Here is a 20,815-nt window from a genome sequence, read left to right on the forward strand (position 1 = left end):
TCCATGGCCTCACCGAACTCCTCCCATACCCAAGTTTTTGCTTCAGCGACCACCACTTGGCTAGCTGGTACTCATCAGCTGCCTCAGGAGTTCCACAGGCCAAAAAGGCCCGATAGGACTCCTTCTTCAGCTTGACGGCATCCCTCACCGTTGGTGTCCACCAACGGGTTCGGGGATTGCCGACAGGCACCGACCATCTTACGGCCACAACTCCGGTCGGCTGCCTCAGCAATGGAGGGGTGGAACATGGTTCACTCGGACTCGATGTCCCCGCCTCCCCCGGAACATGACCAAAGTTCTGTCGGAAGTGGGAGTTGAAACTCCTTCTGATAGTATATATATAAACAAAATTATTGTATTGTTATTATTGTACTGTATATGCGCTTATCAAACATCACAGCACCACCCTGCACCGCTCTGCCCACCACCAAAAGTAAATTCTCAACTTAGGGGAAACACTGGTACAGTGTATGTGGCTGTGTTGAACCCTTTAAACACAAATGGTGCAGGTGTCTCTTCCACTGTCTAAAGGACATACAGTATGCAGATGCAAAGCTATAGAATGCATAAATCTGCAGTACAATTATTCCGCAGCTATTACATGTGAAGTGATGTGCAGTGCGCGAAATTAACTGACCCCAGACAGCAGTCACACTGACAAAACTAATCGCATGATAGCTGTCAATGAGAATATTCAGGTCATATATTTTTGGCATAACATTTCAGTAAATATATCTGCTGCCTTATCCAGTCTCTGTGTTGCGTAGGTGGACAGTGTGTAGGCTGATTTTTAATACTCTCCACTATGAGATTTGAAACTCATCCTTAATTTCGAAGCATTTTTAAAAAAATATATCTGCATATTACATCTACTACCTGTATGAAAAAAACGTTTATGTAGCACACACTTTAAATATCAGCAAACATCTTTATTCAAAGTTTTTTTTCTACTGAAAACTCTTGAATTTATTGTACAGAAAGTGACAGCTCGTTTTAAAATAATAATAATGTCACCAACCGAGTTGTCTGCTATGCTCGATCGAGGCGAGAAAATATGCAGGTCGACAAAAATCACACTTTCAGGCCCACCAAATCCATCTATAAAATATAAATTTCGACATTCAAGGCCTGCCCGGTGAATGTAAGGGACAGAGAGAAAAGGACCTCAGCGCAGCTCAAGGTTTGAAAGACGTACGGACAAAGAGTCGTGTGAGACTGATGATTGCAGCTATTTGCCATATGTTTAGCATCATTTCCACAAACAAATATGGGCTATGTTGATACAGGCCAGAGAGCCAAAGCCGCCAAGCATTTAGGCAGTCAAAGACAGGACAGTGACAAGTGACAGAGAATGAGAACCAGCATAAGAGCAAAAGAGAGTGCCAGAGAGTGCGAGAGAGAGAGAGAGAGAGAGAGAGAGAGAGAGAGAGAGAGAGAGAGAGAGAGAGAGAGAGAGAGAGAGAGAAAAGAGGCCTCCAGACACCACGCAGTTCAGAGCAGATCAGGAGTGACGGCTTGCTGATTAGTCAGCTCACAGCCCCTTAAGACTGGTCCACGTTCGTAAACACAGCATGAAATTAATTTTAAACAAATCCGACCTCTACCAGTTACGCCTAGTTACGTTTATGGAAACAGCAAGTTGTACCACACATTTGAATAACGTCTCAATAATTGTGAAGACGTGACGAATTAGTGCAAAGTGATCATGGGTCAATACTTGATGATGATGTTTAGTTAATTACCTTGAGTAGATAGATTGGGATATTGCTGAAGTCCACAGGGAGTTTTAGAAGAAAGCGAGCTGAAAACTCTCCTGTCTGTAATACAACAAATAGAGAATTTCAGAATATGACACAAAGAGAGATGTCTGTGACCTAGCAGGCTAGCGGTATAGGCATTGTCGCACCTGTGCAAAGCTTTGTGAGATCTGGCTCATAAAGGCCCTTTACTGGTGTCACATGATCAAACTGAGGGAAGGCCCTGATGAAAGGTCTGGCTGCCTTTGAACAATGCATGCAATTGATATTCCTATTAATGTGCTCGCTACAGGTGGTCATAATGGGCTTATTTAATTAAGTCAGTTTACCCCCAAAAAATCTACAGAAAAAATAAGGACATGTTGGTAATAAAATTAGCTTCTTCATTCAAGACAGCTGTGCTTCATCGAGCTTAAGAAAAAGTAAAAAGACTAAAAATACTGCAAATTATAAGTGGCTTGACTTGCATTTACAGAGGACTCACATGATACCTTCTATGGTATAAAAATACTTGGTGTGGTTTTTGAGCACTGTTACCATATACATAGAGGACATACAGTAGAGGTACTGAACATGATTTCCAATGTTATAAATAACACTATTCACCAAATCTTCAACTACAACTTCTAGTCTTCTTTAACAATCTGCCTACTCAACTTGGGCAATTTGCAACAAGAACAAGGATGCTCATTAACCAATTTGTTTCATTATATTCTCCACAAGTATATATATACTGTATGTGTAAATACTGTACATTCCAAAGGAAACATTGGCTGTTTACAATGAGTAATAGGAATACAGTAGTGCCATGGTGACTCCTGAGTCCTGACGAATGTGTGTAAAATGATTATGTCTATAATAATTTCACTAGTCGTATTAAAAAAAACTGTGATGGGCAAATGAATGCTAAGGTGTGTGTGATCTTAAATTGTGCTGTGTAAATTGTTCTTACCCAGCTGTTCTTGTGTCCCGCATATATCTCCATATTACGGCCATAGTTGGGATCCTCAAGTAGGCTATCATACTCAAAGAGAAGTCTGGAGCTTTCACGGAGACGCTGGCATTGGTAGTGGTGATATTGCTGGATAAGCTCCTTCACGAGCTGGAGCAAACTGTCTGGGTTTCCAGCATCCCATTGGACCAAATGCTGAGCAAGACACAATTGAAAATTGAAAACAGCTCAATATTCAAAATCTGAAAATAATTAATTTGGATGGGAATCTTTTTTATTTCATTTCAATTTTAGGCACAAGGTATTTCAATTTCAATATTATTCAAGCCAGCCCCTTGAGATGAAGTATCTTCTTTTTGGGGGGTACACGAGATACAACAATTCGACACAAGCTTTGGTGGAGCGCAGACCTAAAACCTTTTCCATAACATCTACTGGATGTATCTCTGATGGCTTAGAAGTGTACCATAATGGAAAAAAAAGTGGATAAATTCCTCGATTGACACAAAAAGGTAATGGATTCTTATTTAGCCAAGCGTGAGTCACGCTTTGCGAAGGGAATAAAAGGTAAAAGCGTGGATATACACTGACCAAAAATATAAACAGTTTTGTTTTTGCTCCCATTTCTCATGAGCTCAACAAAAAGATCTAAGATTTTTTTTGGGCGTACACAAAAAGCCTATTTCTCACTAATCTTTTTAAATCTGTGTTAGAGATTACTTCTCCTTTGCTGAGATAATCCACCCATCTCTCGGGTGTGGCATATTAAAATGTTAATTATACAGCATGCTTATTGCACAGGTGTGCCTTAGGCTTCCCACAGTAAAAGGTCACCCCAAAATGTGCACGTGTACTGTATTGGGGGGGGGGGGGTCAAAGGAGGTCAGAAAACCTGAGAGTATCTGGTGCGAGCACCATTTGCCTCACGCAGTGCACCACATTTATTTCACGTGTGCCTTAGGCTGCCCACAAACAAAGGCCACTCTGAAATATACAGTTAAATTGTATTTGGGGGATACAGGTAGGGTCCGAAAACCAGTCAGTATCTGATGTGACCTCCATTTGCCTCACGCAAGGCAACACATTGAGTTGATCAAGTAGTAGATTGTGGCCTGTGGGCATCCTACGGGACAAGGGACGTGATATCCCACACCTGTGAGGTTAATGGATTATCTTGCAAAGAAGAAGTGCTTACTAACAGATATAGACAGATATTGTGAACAATATGTGTAATTAGGTTTTAATTACACTGTACACTTAATTATTATTATTATTTTTTTAAATCTTTCTGAAAGGGAAAGTAAAAATAACAATGTGTGCACACCCTCTTAGAAATGGGATGTGGCTGTGATCAATTTTGTTATTGTCCAATTAAACTAAGGTTCAGGGTTTTGGCCAAAATTCCATTGAGGTATGTTTGGTGTAAACACAATACTGCTCATCACCAAAAGAACACCATACCGACAGTGAAATGTGGTGGTGGTAACATCATGATTTGGGGCTGTTTAGTTTCAAGCAGGAACTAGGGCATTAAACACAGGCAAGGAGCCCGAGCTGGTGTGTGCGATCGAGAAGTTCCGATTAGATATAATAGCTATATATCGAGCTCGCCTCCACACACAGCTTGGGCTCTGGTCCCAGTCCTCTTGAGGGGGGTTGGACTCTATTCCACCAAAGAGTTGCCCATGGATAGCGGCACTGAGCTGGTGTGGCCATACTTATTGTCCGCCGGCTCGGTGCCTGTATGTTGGGGTTCACCCCGGTGGATGAGAGGGTAGATTTCCTCCGCCTTCAGGTGGGGGGGACGGGTCCTTACTGCACCAACCCTTTTTGGAGTCCTTGGAGGTGGTGCTGGAAAGCGCTGAGGACTCCCTTGTTTTGCTGGGATATTCAATACTCGTGGGCAATGACAGTGAGACCTTGAGGGATGTGATCGTCCAACCATTGTAACCTAACAGCAATGCCAAGCTAACTGTGACACTTGTGTTCATTATCGTTTTTAGTCATCATGTAGCAAACAAACAAGATACAGGGTTAAAATAACTACATCGGAACAAAGAAAGACTTCTGGTCAATTCTGAATTGAAAGTAAGGTTAATCTGTGAATAAATGAATATTTATTACACAAAGGTGTTGGTGACATTGTTGACCTAGGTTAGCTTGTCTCAATGACTGACTGACTGACTGACTGACTGACTGATCTCTTTCTGTCGGCCTGGCATCCCATATTAGACCAATAGAGAAAGCGTCCATTGTTCTGAAGTGACTTAACTCCCTTGCAATGGCAAGGGCAGGCTAAACAGAGACAGTGACTTCATCGCCCTGATCCACTAGTGGTTACCAGCAATGCCGGGATTCCCGAAATGAGGAGGTGATGCAAACAAGGATGGGCATTGTCCAAAACAGGCGGTCAGTACCCCAGGGCAGGAGCATACTGAAAAGGGGGAGAGACTAAGGAAGTGCTGTGTCAGGATTGTGACATAAAAAATCAGTAAATCTACACTGAGGAGGAGAGGCGGGATCAGAGGTGAAGGAGGAAGGGTGAAAAAAAGAACTGAAGAACTCGGGCAAGTAGGTAAAAGCCAATGAGCAACCAGTGCTGAACTTCCTCCATTTGTACACAATTTGTCTAACTGTGGACTCTGATGAACATGAAGAAATAAAGATACTTTTTAAATCTTTTCCAGCTTTATAAAATTTCAATTCAATTCTTAATCGTAGGTCTTCTCACTCTTTTGAGCAAGGCATGTTATGGTACACATCAGGCAATGCTTCTGAACAAGAGACAATTCTAAACTGGTGTGTGTTTCTAGTGACCAGAGCAGCTTAAAGTCACACCTCCTATCTTGTCTAGTGATTAGACTCCAGGTTGGCTCACACCTCTGATTAGCTCTTGGAGAATCTATAACCTAGAGGTTCATTTACTTTTTCCTCCTTGTCCTGTGAATGTTTACATGTTATTTTCAATAAAAATATGAAAGTTTAAGCTGACTTTATTCTTTTGATGATTTAGATTATCAGACCACATTTTATGACCAATTTCTGCAAAAATTTAAGCTTCACAAGGTTCACATACTTTTCCCTCCTTCGACAGGAATTACAGATCTACTTGTATTACCTCACATGATGTTTATTGCATGCAATATGATAAGACATGAAACGAGAATTTGATTCAATATCAGTTTTAAAATTGCACTGAAAAATGTGGGTCTCTGATGTTTTAATGAATATGACTCGTCAAAGTATGCAAAAGTAAACTCATAAGACAAAAGCATGTCATTTGATCAGGGTTTGCATGTGTTAAGGAACACAGTGTATCCCTTTAAGAAGGACACAGTAGATGCCTTAAGAACAAATGCTCACGTAAATTAGGTATTTTCACACTTAATAGACCCAAGTTGACAGAATTATGTCTTCTTGTGCCATCCGTCCATACCATCTCTGATCCAATATTTATCTTGGGCCAATAAGAGAGTGGCTGGCATCTGAAAATGCAAGATAATTAAATAGGCCAACAGAAAATATTTGTTTTTATGTCTTGAATGTGATTTTTATAGATGCTGGCAACCTGATCCAATAAATCGCTGTTGACTTGGAAGTGTGAGGCATTAAACAACTCCTAAGCATTAAATTAATCTCTGTTAGTCTCTAATTCAAGAGTGGGCTCACACCCTGTTTCGCCCCCAGAGAATGCCAAGTCTAAGATCATCCTAAATTGCTCTTGTCATGTGTTTAAGACACTTGGCATTCTCAAGCCAGTGTTTCTTCAGTGTGATCCATGCAGTTTTTGTCCAACACAGTACAAGTTGTTGACAGAAATAGCATCCATTCTTGAACTGGTTTACCACTTCAGACAATTGTGAATAGGTTCAGGGATGATTGTCCTATGTTTGTTCTTTCCATCAAGCTTCTCAATTTGCAAAAAGTAATGCTTAAAGCACTCCCAGACATGTTAGTGAGCTCTGCCAATAATAAACCCCATTAAAACCTGGAACACATTATCCGCTTCAAGCAGAAAGGAAGTGGTAGTTCCAGTTGGTACACTATGCTCAGGTTTACCCAACTTTACAGGCCATTTGATGTCCATTGTTAGAACAGTACCAGGGGACGACCGGTCCCGACAGCGAGGAAGCGCTCACCAATATTTGGCATTCACGATTATAATCGAATTGGCTTCACATTACACACATTACATTGTCCTTTGGGGAGCTGTAAGCTATAAACATTGTCTCACACTACACAAAGACAGGAGGTTCTTTAAAATGTAAGAAAAAAATAAACATGCGCAACTCAGGACGAATTAGACTTGAAAAAATTTGACGGACAAGAAAAAAATGACTTCTCATTGGTTTTTCTTTTTTTTTTTTTTTTTATTCTGACAAGAAAAAGCAATTAATTTTTCATTGATTTTTTTTGTCCGCAAAGTTAAGGCTTCTTTATACTCGCGTAGGCGGCGACCGCGCTGACGTCACTGCGGCTATCCCCTGCGCAGTTTGCCTTTATATTCAAGCCCAACCCACGCGTGCAGTTTTGAAAATGTACTTCAGTTCACCTCCAAGTCGGGGGTGTCGCTACGGATGGTATTGGCTAGGACACCACAGGGTGGAGTTTCCTCTGCATTTTGTGGCCATTTCCGGTAGCCGTTTTCACTTTCCAACAACAACAGCAGCAACAACAATGGCGACCGTGGAACAGTGTCTGCTAGATCAAATGGACCTAGATGACCAGATGATACGTTTAATTATGCTGCGAAATCGACCTGTTCAATCAAGAAATCACTGAAATAGAACCTAATATAGTCTAGAGGTTGGGACATGGCAGGACCGCCATCTCAAAACAAATTCATTTCAGCATGGCGAAAAGGTAGGCGTGAAGTATACTGTAATTCTTGATCCTTCAGGTATTGATGAAAGCATGTCAAAGATGTTATTAAAACACCCGTAAAATACATAATGTCTCCTTTAATGAATGATTAAAGCAATCCAGGCCTTCTTACCCAACAGTGAGTGACCATTGACCGAACAAATGTTCACCTGCAGGTGCTCCCATGTTTTCTTTTGTCCATGTAGTGAATTTGATCAAGTACAATCATTTTCTCTTCATGCTCAGCTGTTTTACCCAAAAGCAAAAAATCCTGTTCAATTACTTGGTGTGACCGGACAACAAGAAATGCACACTGTGCCGTTTATATTGATGAAATTTCCACTACAACAAGACAGAGCTTGCATCTGCATTTCACAGGACTACAGGACGGATAAGTGGAAACATGTTGATGCAGATTCTAGGAAGGCCATTGGAGCTAACCCCAAGTCTTGTCTATATACACGCTAACTGAAAAAAGTGGAGCTGTTGGGAAACTCCCCAAATCTTTAGTGCCAAAGCGCATCGCTGGCCAAGTCTAGACATGACAAATGACTCCTCAAAAGACAGGGACAGAGTGGTAGCAGCATCGGACAAGTAAGGAGAAAAAATGCTGAGATAAGTCTGACTGTTGCGTTTAACTCATTCACTGTTATTGACGGCTGTTGAATTCAAATATCCATGTTAACATGGAGGCCTGGCAGTGATTAAGCACTCTTACGCATACTGGAATAAAGATGACGCACAATAACCAAACCAATAACCTGCCTGAATGAATGCTTGTTTTCCAACCACAATGTGAACAAACAGATGGTCCAGCATTATCAGCATTAAAGCATATTCAGGCATGTGTGAGGTGGAAATGGAATTATACAGAGAAATGGAAGTGAACAAATGTGTAATTACACAATCACAAAATGACCCACCATCAATATGCAAACAGACCAAAGGAGTCATCAAACATAGTCAGACATCAGATGTACTGTTTGACTGTTTCCAAAAAACAACAAATGAAAATCATGGATAAATATTCATACAAAAATCTACTAGTCTGTCATTGACTGAATTGGGGAATAAGAAAAAAAAAAAACTAAAAAAAAACAAAAAACTATATGATGCAAGAGTATTCTACGCAAGGGATTTAACTGGTATTGCTGTCCACCTCCCCTCCCTTCCTGCCTCTGTCTTTGTCATTTCCTCCTTTCTGGTCACATCTCTGTTCCCAAAATCCTCGTCATCCTCCTCCCCTCATGCATTGCTGAAAAGAGCCTACATCCCTGTCTTTTGGCTGGAGGACAGGGACTGAAGGAGATTCTTGAGAAAATATTAATTTGATACGATGAATTGTCCAAGGCCTTATTCTTATTCAGGTAAAGCAACAAATGATTGCAATAAACTGAGTTGGGGGAAAGGAAAAAAGAATACAACTGAGGATAACATCATGGCAAACTCACAAAAACACTTTCACCCACCTGGCACTATAACTGGAAAGCATGACGTAAAAGTCTGACGTTAATGGAAAAGGGGATGAAAAGAGAAATCCATGGTTTCTTTTCATGTCAGTTATATTTAGGCATTTGGGCGAAGTTATCTGACATTGTCAAAAGACCAGGACACCAACGTTGAATTTTTCACCACTTCATTTTTAAAACCTGTCCTGTTCAGCTGCATGGCCTTGCAGAATGGTGGATCTGTATGCCTTTTTGCTGGAACAGTTTTGCTGTGCAACACGGGAGTTTGAAATACTCCCTCTGTTTATTTATTTTGTTTATTTGAACATAAGTAACATGACAACAGTTATTTGTAGATTGGGGGGGACACCCGGTGAAGACATGCAATAACTAACCAAGAGAACCAGATAAGAGAGGACAGAGAAGGACAGGACAGGATGTGGGAAAATGAGCAAGGCAGTGTTACTGGCGAGTGGCGCGGTGGGATTCTTTTTTTTAGTGTCTAAACACCTGTAAGAACCTGTGAGTTGAGTCAGCGAGCCCGCCAACAGAGCATGCAAGAAGACGCACCTGTGCCCAACAGCGGCGGAGGCAAACAAAACCGCACCCCAACCTTGCCAAAATCAATGGCCACTTGCCCCAGCACAACACCCGGAACAAAACCATACCACGCAAAGGAGGCCCCCAAAACGCGCAGCGCCCAACGCGCCCCGAGACCCAGCCCACATCGCACTGAGCCCCAGTGAAGCCAACTCCCAGTCAACCAGGCTAGCGCAACCACAGAACACGTCCATGCCAACACCGAGATGGCCTACAGGGCAAACGGCCAGCCGTACCCCTGCACAGACGGTCCCCAGCACCCACTCCAGTCCCCAAATCAACCCAAGCGCCGACGACAGAAAGAGAAAAACTCAACACAGAGCCAAAACCCCACCGGAGCAACCCCACACCACAATGACCCAGGGAAAAAAACCCACACAAACGACATCCCACAGCATCCAAAAAATTCCAACCCCGCGGCCCCAGTTTCTCCACACATACCACTTAGAATTAGGGCCAAAAAGTTATGTCTTGGTCTCATCAGACTAGAGAATCTTATTTCTTACCATCTTGGAGTCCTTCAGGTGTTTTTTAGCAAACTCTACGCGGCCTTTCATGTGTCTTGCACTGAAGAGAGGCTTCCGTCGGGCCACTCTGCCATAAAGCCTCGACTGGCGTAGGCCTGCAGTGATGGTTGACTTTCTAGAACTTTCTCCCATCTACTGACTGCATCTCTGGAGCTCAGCCACAGTGATCTTTGGGTTCTCCGTTACTTCTCTCACCAAGGCTCTTCTCCCCCGATTGCTCAGTTTGGCCGGATGGCCAGCTCTAGGAAGCGTTCTGGTCGTCCCAAATGTCTTCCATTTAAGAATTATGGAGGCCACCGTGTTCTTAGGAACCTTAAGTGCAACAGAAATGTTTTTGTAACGTTGGCCAGATCTGTGACTTGCCACAATTCTGTCTCTGAGCTCTTCAGGCAGTTCCTTTGACTTCATGATTCTCATTTGCTCTGAAATGCACTGTGAGCTGGAAGGTCTTATATAGACAGGTGTGTGGCTTTCCTAATCAAGTCCAATCAGTATGCTCAAATACAGCTGGACTGCAATGAAGGTGTAGAACCATCTCAAGGATGAAGGATGAAGAAATGGACAGCACCAGAGTTAAATATGTGAGTGTCACAGCAAAGGGTCTGAATACTTATGGCTGTGTGATAGTTCAGTTTTTATTTTTTAATAAATCTGCTAAAATGTCAACAATTCAATTTTCTGCTGTGCTGTGTGTACATTAATGAGGGAAAAAAATGAACTTAAATGATTTTAGCAAAAGGCTGCAATATAACAAAGAGTGAAAAATTTAAGGGGGTCTGAATACTTTCAGTACCCACTGTACATGGCAAAAATTAACTGATCGGTTTGGCAAAAGGAATATTCCACCCCTGTGAAACCAAATGAAATTCCATTCCTTCTTATTCCAATTGAGGTGTTTACATGGAGAATTTTCATTTGGTTTGGGCTTTTAAACCAATTATAATTTGAATAGAAGACTCCATGTAAACCAGGCTGGGCATGCAGCTCTTTATTCTTAATTTCAGACCCAAGGGGATTCATATCACAGGTCCACGTCGCGCAGTGTGCTTTTGCTCCGTGGCCGACTGAGGAGGAGTAGGCATTTTTGTCCATATTGACAGAAGATGAAATACAACGAGATGGAAGGAGCAACAAGTAACGAGCATGTCACTTTTTTCTTGATCCTGCTCCAATCCCTCCCACTATTAATTGGTGCCTGTTGGAATGGAAAAGCAACAGAGGCCAGGCCGTTTTGGAACTTGTAATGGAAAAGTGGCAAGAGTAAACTAGTGGCTAGAGCGCAAGGAAGTAACATTTCTTGTAACTTTCCTACTATGTTCTGTGTGGGAACTTAGTATGCTTCTAAACTGACCCCCCAAAAAAAGATTCGAATACATGTAATCTTTTTTACGAGGTAACCACCCAAAATGGGTCTGTGACCCACTTTTGGAACCCGAACCACCAGTGGAGAATCCCTGGTCTGAGGTATGTTTCAAAGTTTGTACTGACCACAACACATACATGTGGTGGAAACTTATGTGAACATTTGGAACATCCGTTGACAGCAATTACTTCAAGCAAACATTTCCTGTATTTGCAGATCAAACCTGCGCAACGGTCAGAGGAATTTTGGAACCTTCCTCTTTAAAAAACAGTCTCAGTTCAGCAATAGTGAGTATGTCATGTGAATCGCTCTGTTGAATTCATGCCACAGCATTTCAATTGGGTTGAGGTCAGGACTCAAGACTAGGCCACTCCAGAAGGTGTATTTTCTTCTGTTTCAAGCCATTCAGCTGTTGACTTATTATGCCTTTTGGCATGTTGTCCTTTCACATTGCTTATCTCCTTGAAAATAGCAAACTCAAAACTGCTTGGTGTTTTTTTATAGGGCAAGACAGCCTGAACCAACATCTCCAATCATAATCACATTGCTTGAACTCTTGGTGGGCTGACTCCTGACTCCAATTAACTCTCCAATTAACTCTTGGAAAAGTCATTAGAGGTTCACATATGTTTTGTGTGTAATGTTTACATTGTGTGTCCAATAGAAACATGAAAAATTGTTTCGTAATTGTTTGCATGGTTTTAGTTTAGGCAGAATGTGTTTGTTGTTGGGACTTAGATGAAGTTCAGACCATATTTTATGACTAATTTAGGCAGAAATCTCGGTAATTCCAAACCCTGACTTAGTTTCAGTTTGGAGGTCTCCACGCCCTGAATGTCTACTATTCCACTGAAAGTCAAATAAAGTTGAAGCACAGGTTAAGAAGAGTGACCAGTTTAAAACAAGACTTCTTGTATCCATTTCAAAGCGCTTAGGATGGGGAACTGCCACGGAGCCTAATTAGCCGCTGCCTGGTCCCACATTTAGAATCAGAATCTTCTTTATTTGCTAAGTATGTCAAAAACACACAAGGAATTTGTCTCCGGTAGTTGGAGCCGCTCTAGTACGACAACAGACAGTTAATTGACAGAGAATACTTTTGAAACATAAAGACATTGAAAAAAACAGTCACTGAGCAATAAAAGGTTGCCAGTAATCTGGTAATGCCGGTACAATTTATTTATTTTCTTTGACAATTGTGCAAAAAGATGCAGAGTCCTCTAGCAATTAGAGCAGTTTGAAATGACTAATAGAACAATAGTCCGGTGCAATGACCATTGTGCAAAGGGCGCAGAGACTTCAAGAAATGTATGCAGTTTAAAGAGACTGAGTAATAATCTGGGACAATGTCGATTGTGCAAATGTTGCAGATGCTACTCAGGGCCAGTATTGGTCAACCACAGATATGCAAATAGTGCAGTGTGGCGAGACTACAGTGAGTGCACGAGTAATGTATAATTGGCCCGACACAAATGTGACAACAAACTGAAGACAAAAAATTGGCAGCATGTCCTTTTTTGTAGCAGCACCAAACCAGACTGTGATGTAAGAACACAGAACTGATTCGATGACTGCTGTGTAGAACTGCCTCAACAGCTCCTGTGGCAGGCCGTGCTTCCTCAAAAGTCACAGGAAGTACATCCTCCACTGGGCCTTTTTGAGGATGGAGTTGATGTTGCTTTACCCCTTCAGGTCCTGAGAGACTGTAATTCCTAGGAACGTGAATGCCTCGATGGTTGACACAGGGCAGTTGGACAGTGTGAGAGGCAGCTATGGCAAAGGAGGCCTCCTGAAGTCCACGATCATCTCTACAGTGTTGAGTGTGTTCAGCTCCAGGTTGTGTCGGCCTCACCACAGCTCCAGCCGCTCCAGTTCCTGTCGATACACAGACTCGTCACAGTCTTTGATGAGGCAGATGACTGAGGTGTTGTCTGCAAAATTCAGGAGTTTGACAGCCGGGTGTGTTGAGGTGCAGTCGTTCGTGTAGAGAGAGAAGAGCAGCGGAGAGAGGACACAACCTTGGGGCGCCCCGGTGCTGCTGGTGCGTGTCGATGAGGTGGCCTCCCCCAGCCTCACCTGCTGCGTCCTGCCCGTTAGGAAACAACTGGCAGATGGCAGGCGAGACGCTGAGCTGGAGAAGCTTGGAGGAGAGGAGTCCGAGGATGATGGTGTTGAACGCAGAGCTGAAGTCCACGAACAGGATCCTCGCGTAGGTCCCCGCGCTGTCGTGGTGTTCTAGGATATAGTGCAGTCCCATGTTGACTGCATCATTCGCAGACCTGTTTGTTCAGCAGACAAACTGCAGGGAGTCCAGCAGGGGACCTGTGACGCTCTTGAGGTAGTCCAGCACGAGGTGTACAAAGGACTTCATGACCACAGATGTCAAGGTGACAGGCCTGTAGTCATTCAGACCTGAGATTGTTGTTTTCTTGGGGACTGGGATGATGGTGGAGCATTTGAAACAGGATGGTACTTTGCACAGTTCCAGAGATCTATTGAAGATCTCTGTGAAGACTGGAGCGAGCTGTGGAGCGAGCTGGTCTGCGCAGACTTTGAGGCAGGATGGGGACACAAGGTCTGGGCCTGCCGCTTTGTTAATCTTTAATTTTTGTTGTTTGAAGATGCGTGTCACATGCTGTTCGTGGATGGTCAACACAGAAGTCAGAGGTGTGATGGTGGTCGGTGGTGCAGCTGGGTGGGTGTGGGGTGTGAAAGTGTCCTTTTCAAATCTGCAGTAGAAGGTGTTCAAGTCATCGGCTGGTCTTTTATTGTTCTTAGCTTGGGGGTTTGGGCGCTTGTAATTGGTTAGCGATTGTAATGCATGCCAGACTGATTTACAGTCGTTAGCGGTAAACTGTTTTTCAAACTTTACTGCATAGTTTCTCTTTGCAATGATAATTTCTTTAGTCAGCTGGTTTCTAGGGGGACTTTTATTTGATTATTGTGTTAATAATTCCTACAACTTTTTGGGCATCTTATAATGATCTATAGTGCTTAAACAAATGTATTAAACCACCACCCAAAGTAAGGTATATGCCTCAGTTGCCTTAAATAAAAAATAAAAAGCATTAGTAACTCTATCAATACACCGCTATGTAGAAGTTCTTTAACAGAAATATTTTAATGGTTAAATATGATTATAGTTATTATCTTTGTTGATTAATGATAACCTTAGCTAACCTAAAGCCAGAATCCTAATGTTTGTGTGTGTGTGTGGGGGGGTGCTTATTTTATGCATCCTTCATTTCGAGCAGATTAGAGTACTTAACAGTTAAAAACGGTTATTTTGTTAATTGATTGTGTCAGTAATTGTTGATCATTCTTTTAAATTTTAAACAGACACTTGTGGGGGTGACTTGAACTTTCTGTGAAGTCAGGTTTAAAAGTGCAACGGAGGGTGCACTTACTAAACATGTACAGGGAAAAGAGTTGAGGCAGACAAGAGCAGCTCTGGCAGCAAAATTACAAACATATGAAGAGAAAAACTGCAGGAATATACTGTATGTGAGAAAATAAACACATAAAAGGCTGCCAAGCACTGGCTCAGTAAAGGTACTTCCCCTTATGTGCACAGCTGGATTTATGAGACAGTGAGCAATACTCCCCTCTCCTCTCCCAGACTCTGACACAAGCAGGGGAATTTAGCTGCTTTATGTTAGGGTGCTGCAAAAATAAGAATCGTAGCTGCATAGTTCAGCTTTAAAATACCAAAAGTAAAATGGCTGAATACAAAGAGAGAAGACTTCCCGAACTAAAACCTACTTAAAAACTCATTCACTGCCAGTCCTCCATGTTAACATGGATATTTTAATTCAACAGCCGTCAATGGCAGTGAATGAGTGTCACAACTACAGTCCCTTCCAAAAGTATTGAAACGTCAAGGTCAATTCCTTTGTTTTTGTTGTATTGTAAAGACCTGGGTTTTAGATAAAAAAATGAATGAGACAAAAGTTCAGAATTCCAGCTTTACATCTAGATGTGTAAAATCACTCGGGACAAAGCACCTTTTGTTTGAAACCACCTACTTTTCAAGTGAGCAAAAGTATTGTAAAATGTGACTGATGCGTGTTTCTAGTTGCTCAGGTGTTGCCTTTTAGATTGATTGCTTAAACATTAGATAGTATTTGTTATTGGCTTTGGGTTTCACCTGTGAAAACTGCATTTGCTGTTAAGAAAACATGAGCAGAGAGCTGTCTATGGGAGAAAAGCAAACCATTTTGAAGCTGAGATAAGAGGTACATTTATTGCACACACATTGGGCATAGCTAATAAAAAATTTTGGAATGTCCTGCAAAAGAAAAACTACTGGTGTACTGTGCAACAGACATCGAAGAGGTCGGCCAAGGGTATCAACAGTAGTTGATGACAGAAACATTGTGAGAGCTGTGAAGAAACACCCAAAAACAAAAGTCAGTGACATCACTCCCAGACTCCACAGGGCAGGGGTAAAGGTATCACAATCCACTGTTCAAAAACTTCGAGAGAAGAAATACACAAACAAACTACAAGATGCAAACCACTCAACAGCAAAAAGAATCAGAAGGCCAGATTGGATTTGGCAAAGAAGTACAGAGAGGAGCCACAAAGGTTTTGGAACAACGTTTTATGGACTGAGAGACCAAGATTAACCTCTGCCAAAGTGATGGAAAGGCCCAAGTATGGAGAAAGAAAGGATTTGCTCATGTTCCAAAACACACAAGCTCATCTGTGAAGCATGAGCATGAAGCATCTTTTTAACCAAGATGGCGCCTACCAGTGTGGTCGCCTCGGTAACGCGCTCTCTAGTATTGTTTTTGTTTTTGTGTTTTTCGTCCGTCTTTGGAGACCTTACACGACTCACTTACACAAGGGGAGACCTGCTAACCATCAAGGAGGCTACTCCGGACTTTCTGTCACCAACGTTCGCAAATCCGCTCAGTTTTTTCCCAGAGTTACTTACCGGAGCGGCGTCCGCGGTTTTCGCCGCATGGAGACGGAAGCGGCGCCACAGAGGAAAACGGGCCGGCATTCAGGTGAAACTCCGCAAGAGAGGACACAGATTAGCGTTCCCGTCGATCCACCTCGCGAATGTACGCTCCCTATCCAACAAAATGGACGAGCTTCATCTTCGGTTAAAGACCAGTAAAGACTTCGGACGTTCCGCGGCCATGTGCTTCACGGAGACCTGGCTTTGCCACGCTGTACCCGATGGCGCTGTTATGCTTCCCGGTTTCCACATTCATCGAGCGGACCGCGACATGGAATCATCGGGGAAAACAAAGGGCGGCGCGATATGCCTCTATATCAATGAAAAATGGTGTACGGACGTCACGGTGCTCAGCACACACTGGAACTGGAACACACTGGAACTGTGCGAAGTTCCATCCTGTTTGAAACGCTCCACCATCATTCCAGTCCCCAAGAAACCTGCAATCTCGGGTCTGAATGACTACAGGCCTGTCGCTTTGACATCTGTGGTCATGAAGTCCTTTGAACGTCTCGTGCTGGACCACCTCAAGAGTGTCACAGGTCCCCTGCTGGACCCCCTGCAGTTTGCCTACCAAGCGAACAGGTCTGCGGATGATGCAGTCAACATGGGACTGCACTTCATCCTAGAACACCTCGACACTGCAGGGACCTACGCGAGGATCCTGTTCGTGGACTTCAGCTCAGCGTTCAACACTATCATCCCTGAACTCCTTTCATCCAAGTTTATCCAGCTCAGCGTCTCACCTGCCATCTGCCAGTGGATTTACAGCTTTCTGACGGGCAGGACACAGCAGGTGAGGCTGGGTGAGACCATCTCATCCACACGCAGCATCAGCACTGGGGCGCCCCAAGGTTGTGTCCTCTCTCCGCTGCTCTTCTCTCTCTACACGAACGACTGCACCTCAGCGAACCAGACTGTCAAACTCCTGAGGTTTGCAGATGACACGACTGTCATCGGCCTCATCAAGGACGGTGACGAGTCTGCATATCGACAGGAAGTGGAGCGGCTGGAGCTGTGGTGCGGCCGACACAACCTGGAGCTGAACACGCTCAAGACTGTAGAGATGATCGTGGACTTCAGGAGGCATCCTTCGCCACAGCTGCCCCTCACGTTGTCCAGCTGCGTTGTGTCAACCGTCGAGACCTTCAAGTTCCTGGGAATTACAATCTCTCAGGACCTGAAGTGGGCGACTAACATCAACTCCGCCCTCAAAAAGGCCCAGCAGAGGATGTACTTCCTGCGGCTTCTGAGAAAGCACGGCCTGCCACCGGAGCTGCTGAGACAGTTCTACACAGCGGTCATCGAATCAGTCCTGTGTTCTTCCATCACATTCTGGTTCGGTGCTGCTACAAAAAAGGACAAACTCCGACTGCAACGGACAATCAAAACTGCTGAAAGGATTGTCGGTACCCCCCTACCCACCATTGAGGACTTGCACGCTGCCAGAACTAAGACAAGGGCGTGCAAAATCCTCTCGGACCCTCCCCACCCCGGTCACCAGCTCTTCCAGCTCCTTCCCTCAGGTAGGCGCTACCGATCAATGCAAACTAGAACTAGTCGACATTCCAACAGCTTCTTCCCTCTTGCGATCAACTTCTTAAACACCTGACCTACAATTCCATTACAACATCCTGGCAATTTTTTGACTTCGTTGTCACATTTCTGTGGGGCCAATTATGTATTACTCGTGCACTCACTGTAGTTGTCTCGCCATGCTGCACTATTTGCATATACTGGCCACTCTTGCCAGAGTAGCATCTGCTCCATTGCACACTGTTTGAGGAGTATCTGTAACATTTGCACAACCAAGATTGTCCCAGATTATCGGACTACTCGTCACTTTAAACCGCATACACTCCTTGAAGTCTCAGCGCCCCTTGCACAATGGTCATTGCACCGGTCTATTGCGATATTGGTCATTCGAACTGCTCTAGGTGCTAGAGGACTGCATCTTTTTGCACAATTGTTTTTTGTCAATGTCTTTGTCTCCAAAGTGTTCTGTAAATTGACTGTCTGTTGTACTAGAGCGGCTCCAACTACCGGAGACAAATTCCTTGTGTGTTTGGACATACTTGGCAAATAAAGATGATTCTGATTCTGATTCTGATGCTGGAGGTAATGTCATGGCTTGGGCTTGCATGACTGCTTCTGGAACGGGCTCAATAGTCTTTATTGATGATGTAACTCATATTGGTAGCAGCAGAATTAATTCTGAAGTCTACAAAACCATTTTGTCTAGCAATTTACAAAAAAATTCATCCAAACTAATCGGGAGAAGCTTCATCATGCAACAAGACAATGACGCAAAACACACTGCCAACACAACAAAGGACTTCAACAGGGGGGGAAAGTGGAAGGTCTTAGACTGGCCAAGTCAATTACCGGACCCTAACCCAATTGCATGCATTTTACCTCCTGAAGAAGAGACTGAAGGGAGAAACCCCTAGAAACAAACAAGAACTGAAGGAGGCTGCAGTAAAGGCCTGGAAAAGCATTTCAAATGAAAAATGCACCAGTTTAGTGAACTCAATGGGTCGCAGGCTTGATGCAGTTATTGCAAGTAAGGGTGCCACTAAATATTAAATGTTATTCACTTTAAGTTCCTTTAATAATGTCTGTTCCAATACCTTTGCTCACTTGAAAAGAGGGTGTTCTGTCCTGAATTGTTGAACACATCTAAATGTCAATACCATGAAATTAAAGCTGGAATTCTGAACTTTGGTCACATATTCATCTTTTGATCTGAAACCCAAATGTTTCATCATACAACAAAAACAAAGGATTTAACCTTGCTGTTCCAATAATTCTGGAGGAGACTGTATATTGAGTCGATAATATTTTTGGCACTGTGCAAGTGTTAAGAAAAAAGAAAAAAACAGTCAGAATGGCATTGAATATAAATAAACAATGGAATTGGATACATTCTAAAATTTTGAATTCTAATTTAATAGAAAATGTTTTCTTACTTGTGTTTTAGAAGTTGCTCATCATTTTAAAACTGTTAAACAAAAAGTACATAAACTACCATAATCTCTCGTGTATAATACGCTCTGCGCACCCCCAAAATCAGGAACTCCCTTCTACCTATGTATGATAGTCACCATCGATTTGCTGGTATTTATGGTCAAAACACAGTATTATCTGTATTATATTGAGTTTTTCAAAGAAATGCTCTGCTCTGTGTGCATGCACTGATCTTCATGCCGCTTCCTCACCATGCTTTTCTATTCGATGTGCTCTGTGAAGTGGCGGCACAAGAAATAAATCTGCCGTCTTAGTAAACTTGGAAGCTAAATCCAATGCTATCAAACAGGCACGGTAGCAACAGCTGATGTGATATGGCAGCGCCCACGAGGACGTAATTCTCGGGTGAGCAGTGAAAATTTACCGCATTATGAATAAAGCAGCACAAATAAACAAATGGAATATAATTGGCATTTGTAGTTATAATTAATAATATCTCGACAAACTAACTTTTTCACGCATTGAAAAGAAAACGTGCTCCTCACAAAACAAGGAAACAAAAAGGTCTAATATGAACAGTATGTGGGTACTGGCTGAACCATGCTAAACCAAAGAAAGCAGCAGCAGAGCAAAGCAAAGCAAATGTATTTATATAGCGCATTTCATACACAAGGTAACTCAATGTGCTTTATATGATTAAAAGCATTTAAAAACAAAGAACGAAAACAGCTTAGAAACATTTAAAAGCAAAGAGAACAAAAAATACAATTAAAACACCGTACAGTGCATGAAATACAATTCAAAAGTGGAAATGCTCTAAAAAGCATGGGAAAAAAGAAGAGTTTTTAACCTGGACTTAAAAACATGCACACTTGGGGCTGACGTCACTTATGTTGGCAATTTATTCCATTTGCGTGCAGCATAACAGCTAAATGCTGCTTCACCATGTTTGCTTTGGACTCTGTACTCCACTATTTGACCTGAGTCTGTCGATCTCAGAGCCCTACGGGGTTTATATTCCATGAGCATTTCATTCATGTATTCAGGACCTAAACCGTTTAGTGATTTATAGACCAGTAGCAGAACTTTAAAATCTATTCAAAGCTGACTGCAAGTCAGTGTAAAGACTTTAGAATTGGAGTAATATGCTCTGACCTCTTTGTTCTGGTCAAAACCCGAGCTACAGCATTCTGAATGAGCTACAGCTGTTTAATGTTTTTTTAGGGAGTCCAGTCAGAAGACCATTACAATAGTCAAGTCTACTTGAGATAAACGCATGGATGAGCTTCTCCTGGTCTGCTTGACACATGCAAGCCTTCACTCTGGATATGTTCTTCAGATGGTAGGAGGCAGTTTTACTAATTGATTTGAT

At 42.7% G+C, this 20,815-nt stretch overlaps 1 protein-coding gene across 2 annotated transcripts in view; it reads right to left on the reverse strand.

Moving 5' to 3' along the window:
• The window catches only part of babam2 (BRISC and BRCA1 A complex member 2), a 111,429-nt gene that overhangs the window by 79,506 nt on the left and 11,108 nt on the right, over nt 1–20,815 (reverse strand). Inside the window, exons 1-3 of one of the 2 annotated variants that reach the window (XM_061793978.1) lie at nt 10,127–10,425; nt 2,710–2,904; nt 1,743–1,817 (exon numbers count right to left, since the gene is read on the reverse strand). In XM_061793978.1, coding sequence (XP_061649962.1) covers nt 1,743–1,817; nt 2,710–2,904; nt 10,127–10,279 — 423 coding nt within the window. In that variant the 5' untranslated portion in view covers nt 10,280–10,425. Of the gene's footprint in view, nt 1–1,742; nt 1,818–2,709; nt 2,905–10,126; nt 10,426–20,815 lie in introns of those variants that run through there. The other variant, XM_061793977.1, reaches the window with a different exon arrangement.

The sequence above is a fragment of the Phyllopteryx taeniolatus genome, chromosome 13 (assembly GCF_024500385.1).
Source record: "Phyllopteryx taeniolatus isolate TA_2022b chromosome 13, UOR_Ptae_1.2, whole genome shotgun sequence".
Classification (NCBI taxonomy): Eukaryota; Metazoa; Chordata; class Actinopteri; order Syngnathiformes; family Syngnathidae; genus Phyllopteryx; species Phyllopteryx taeniolatus.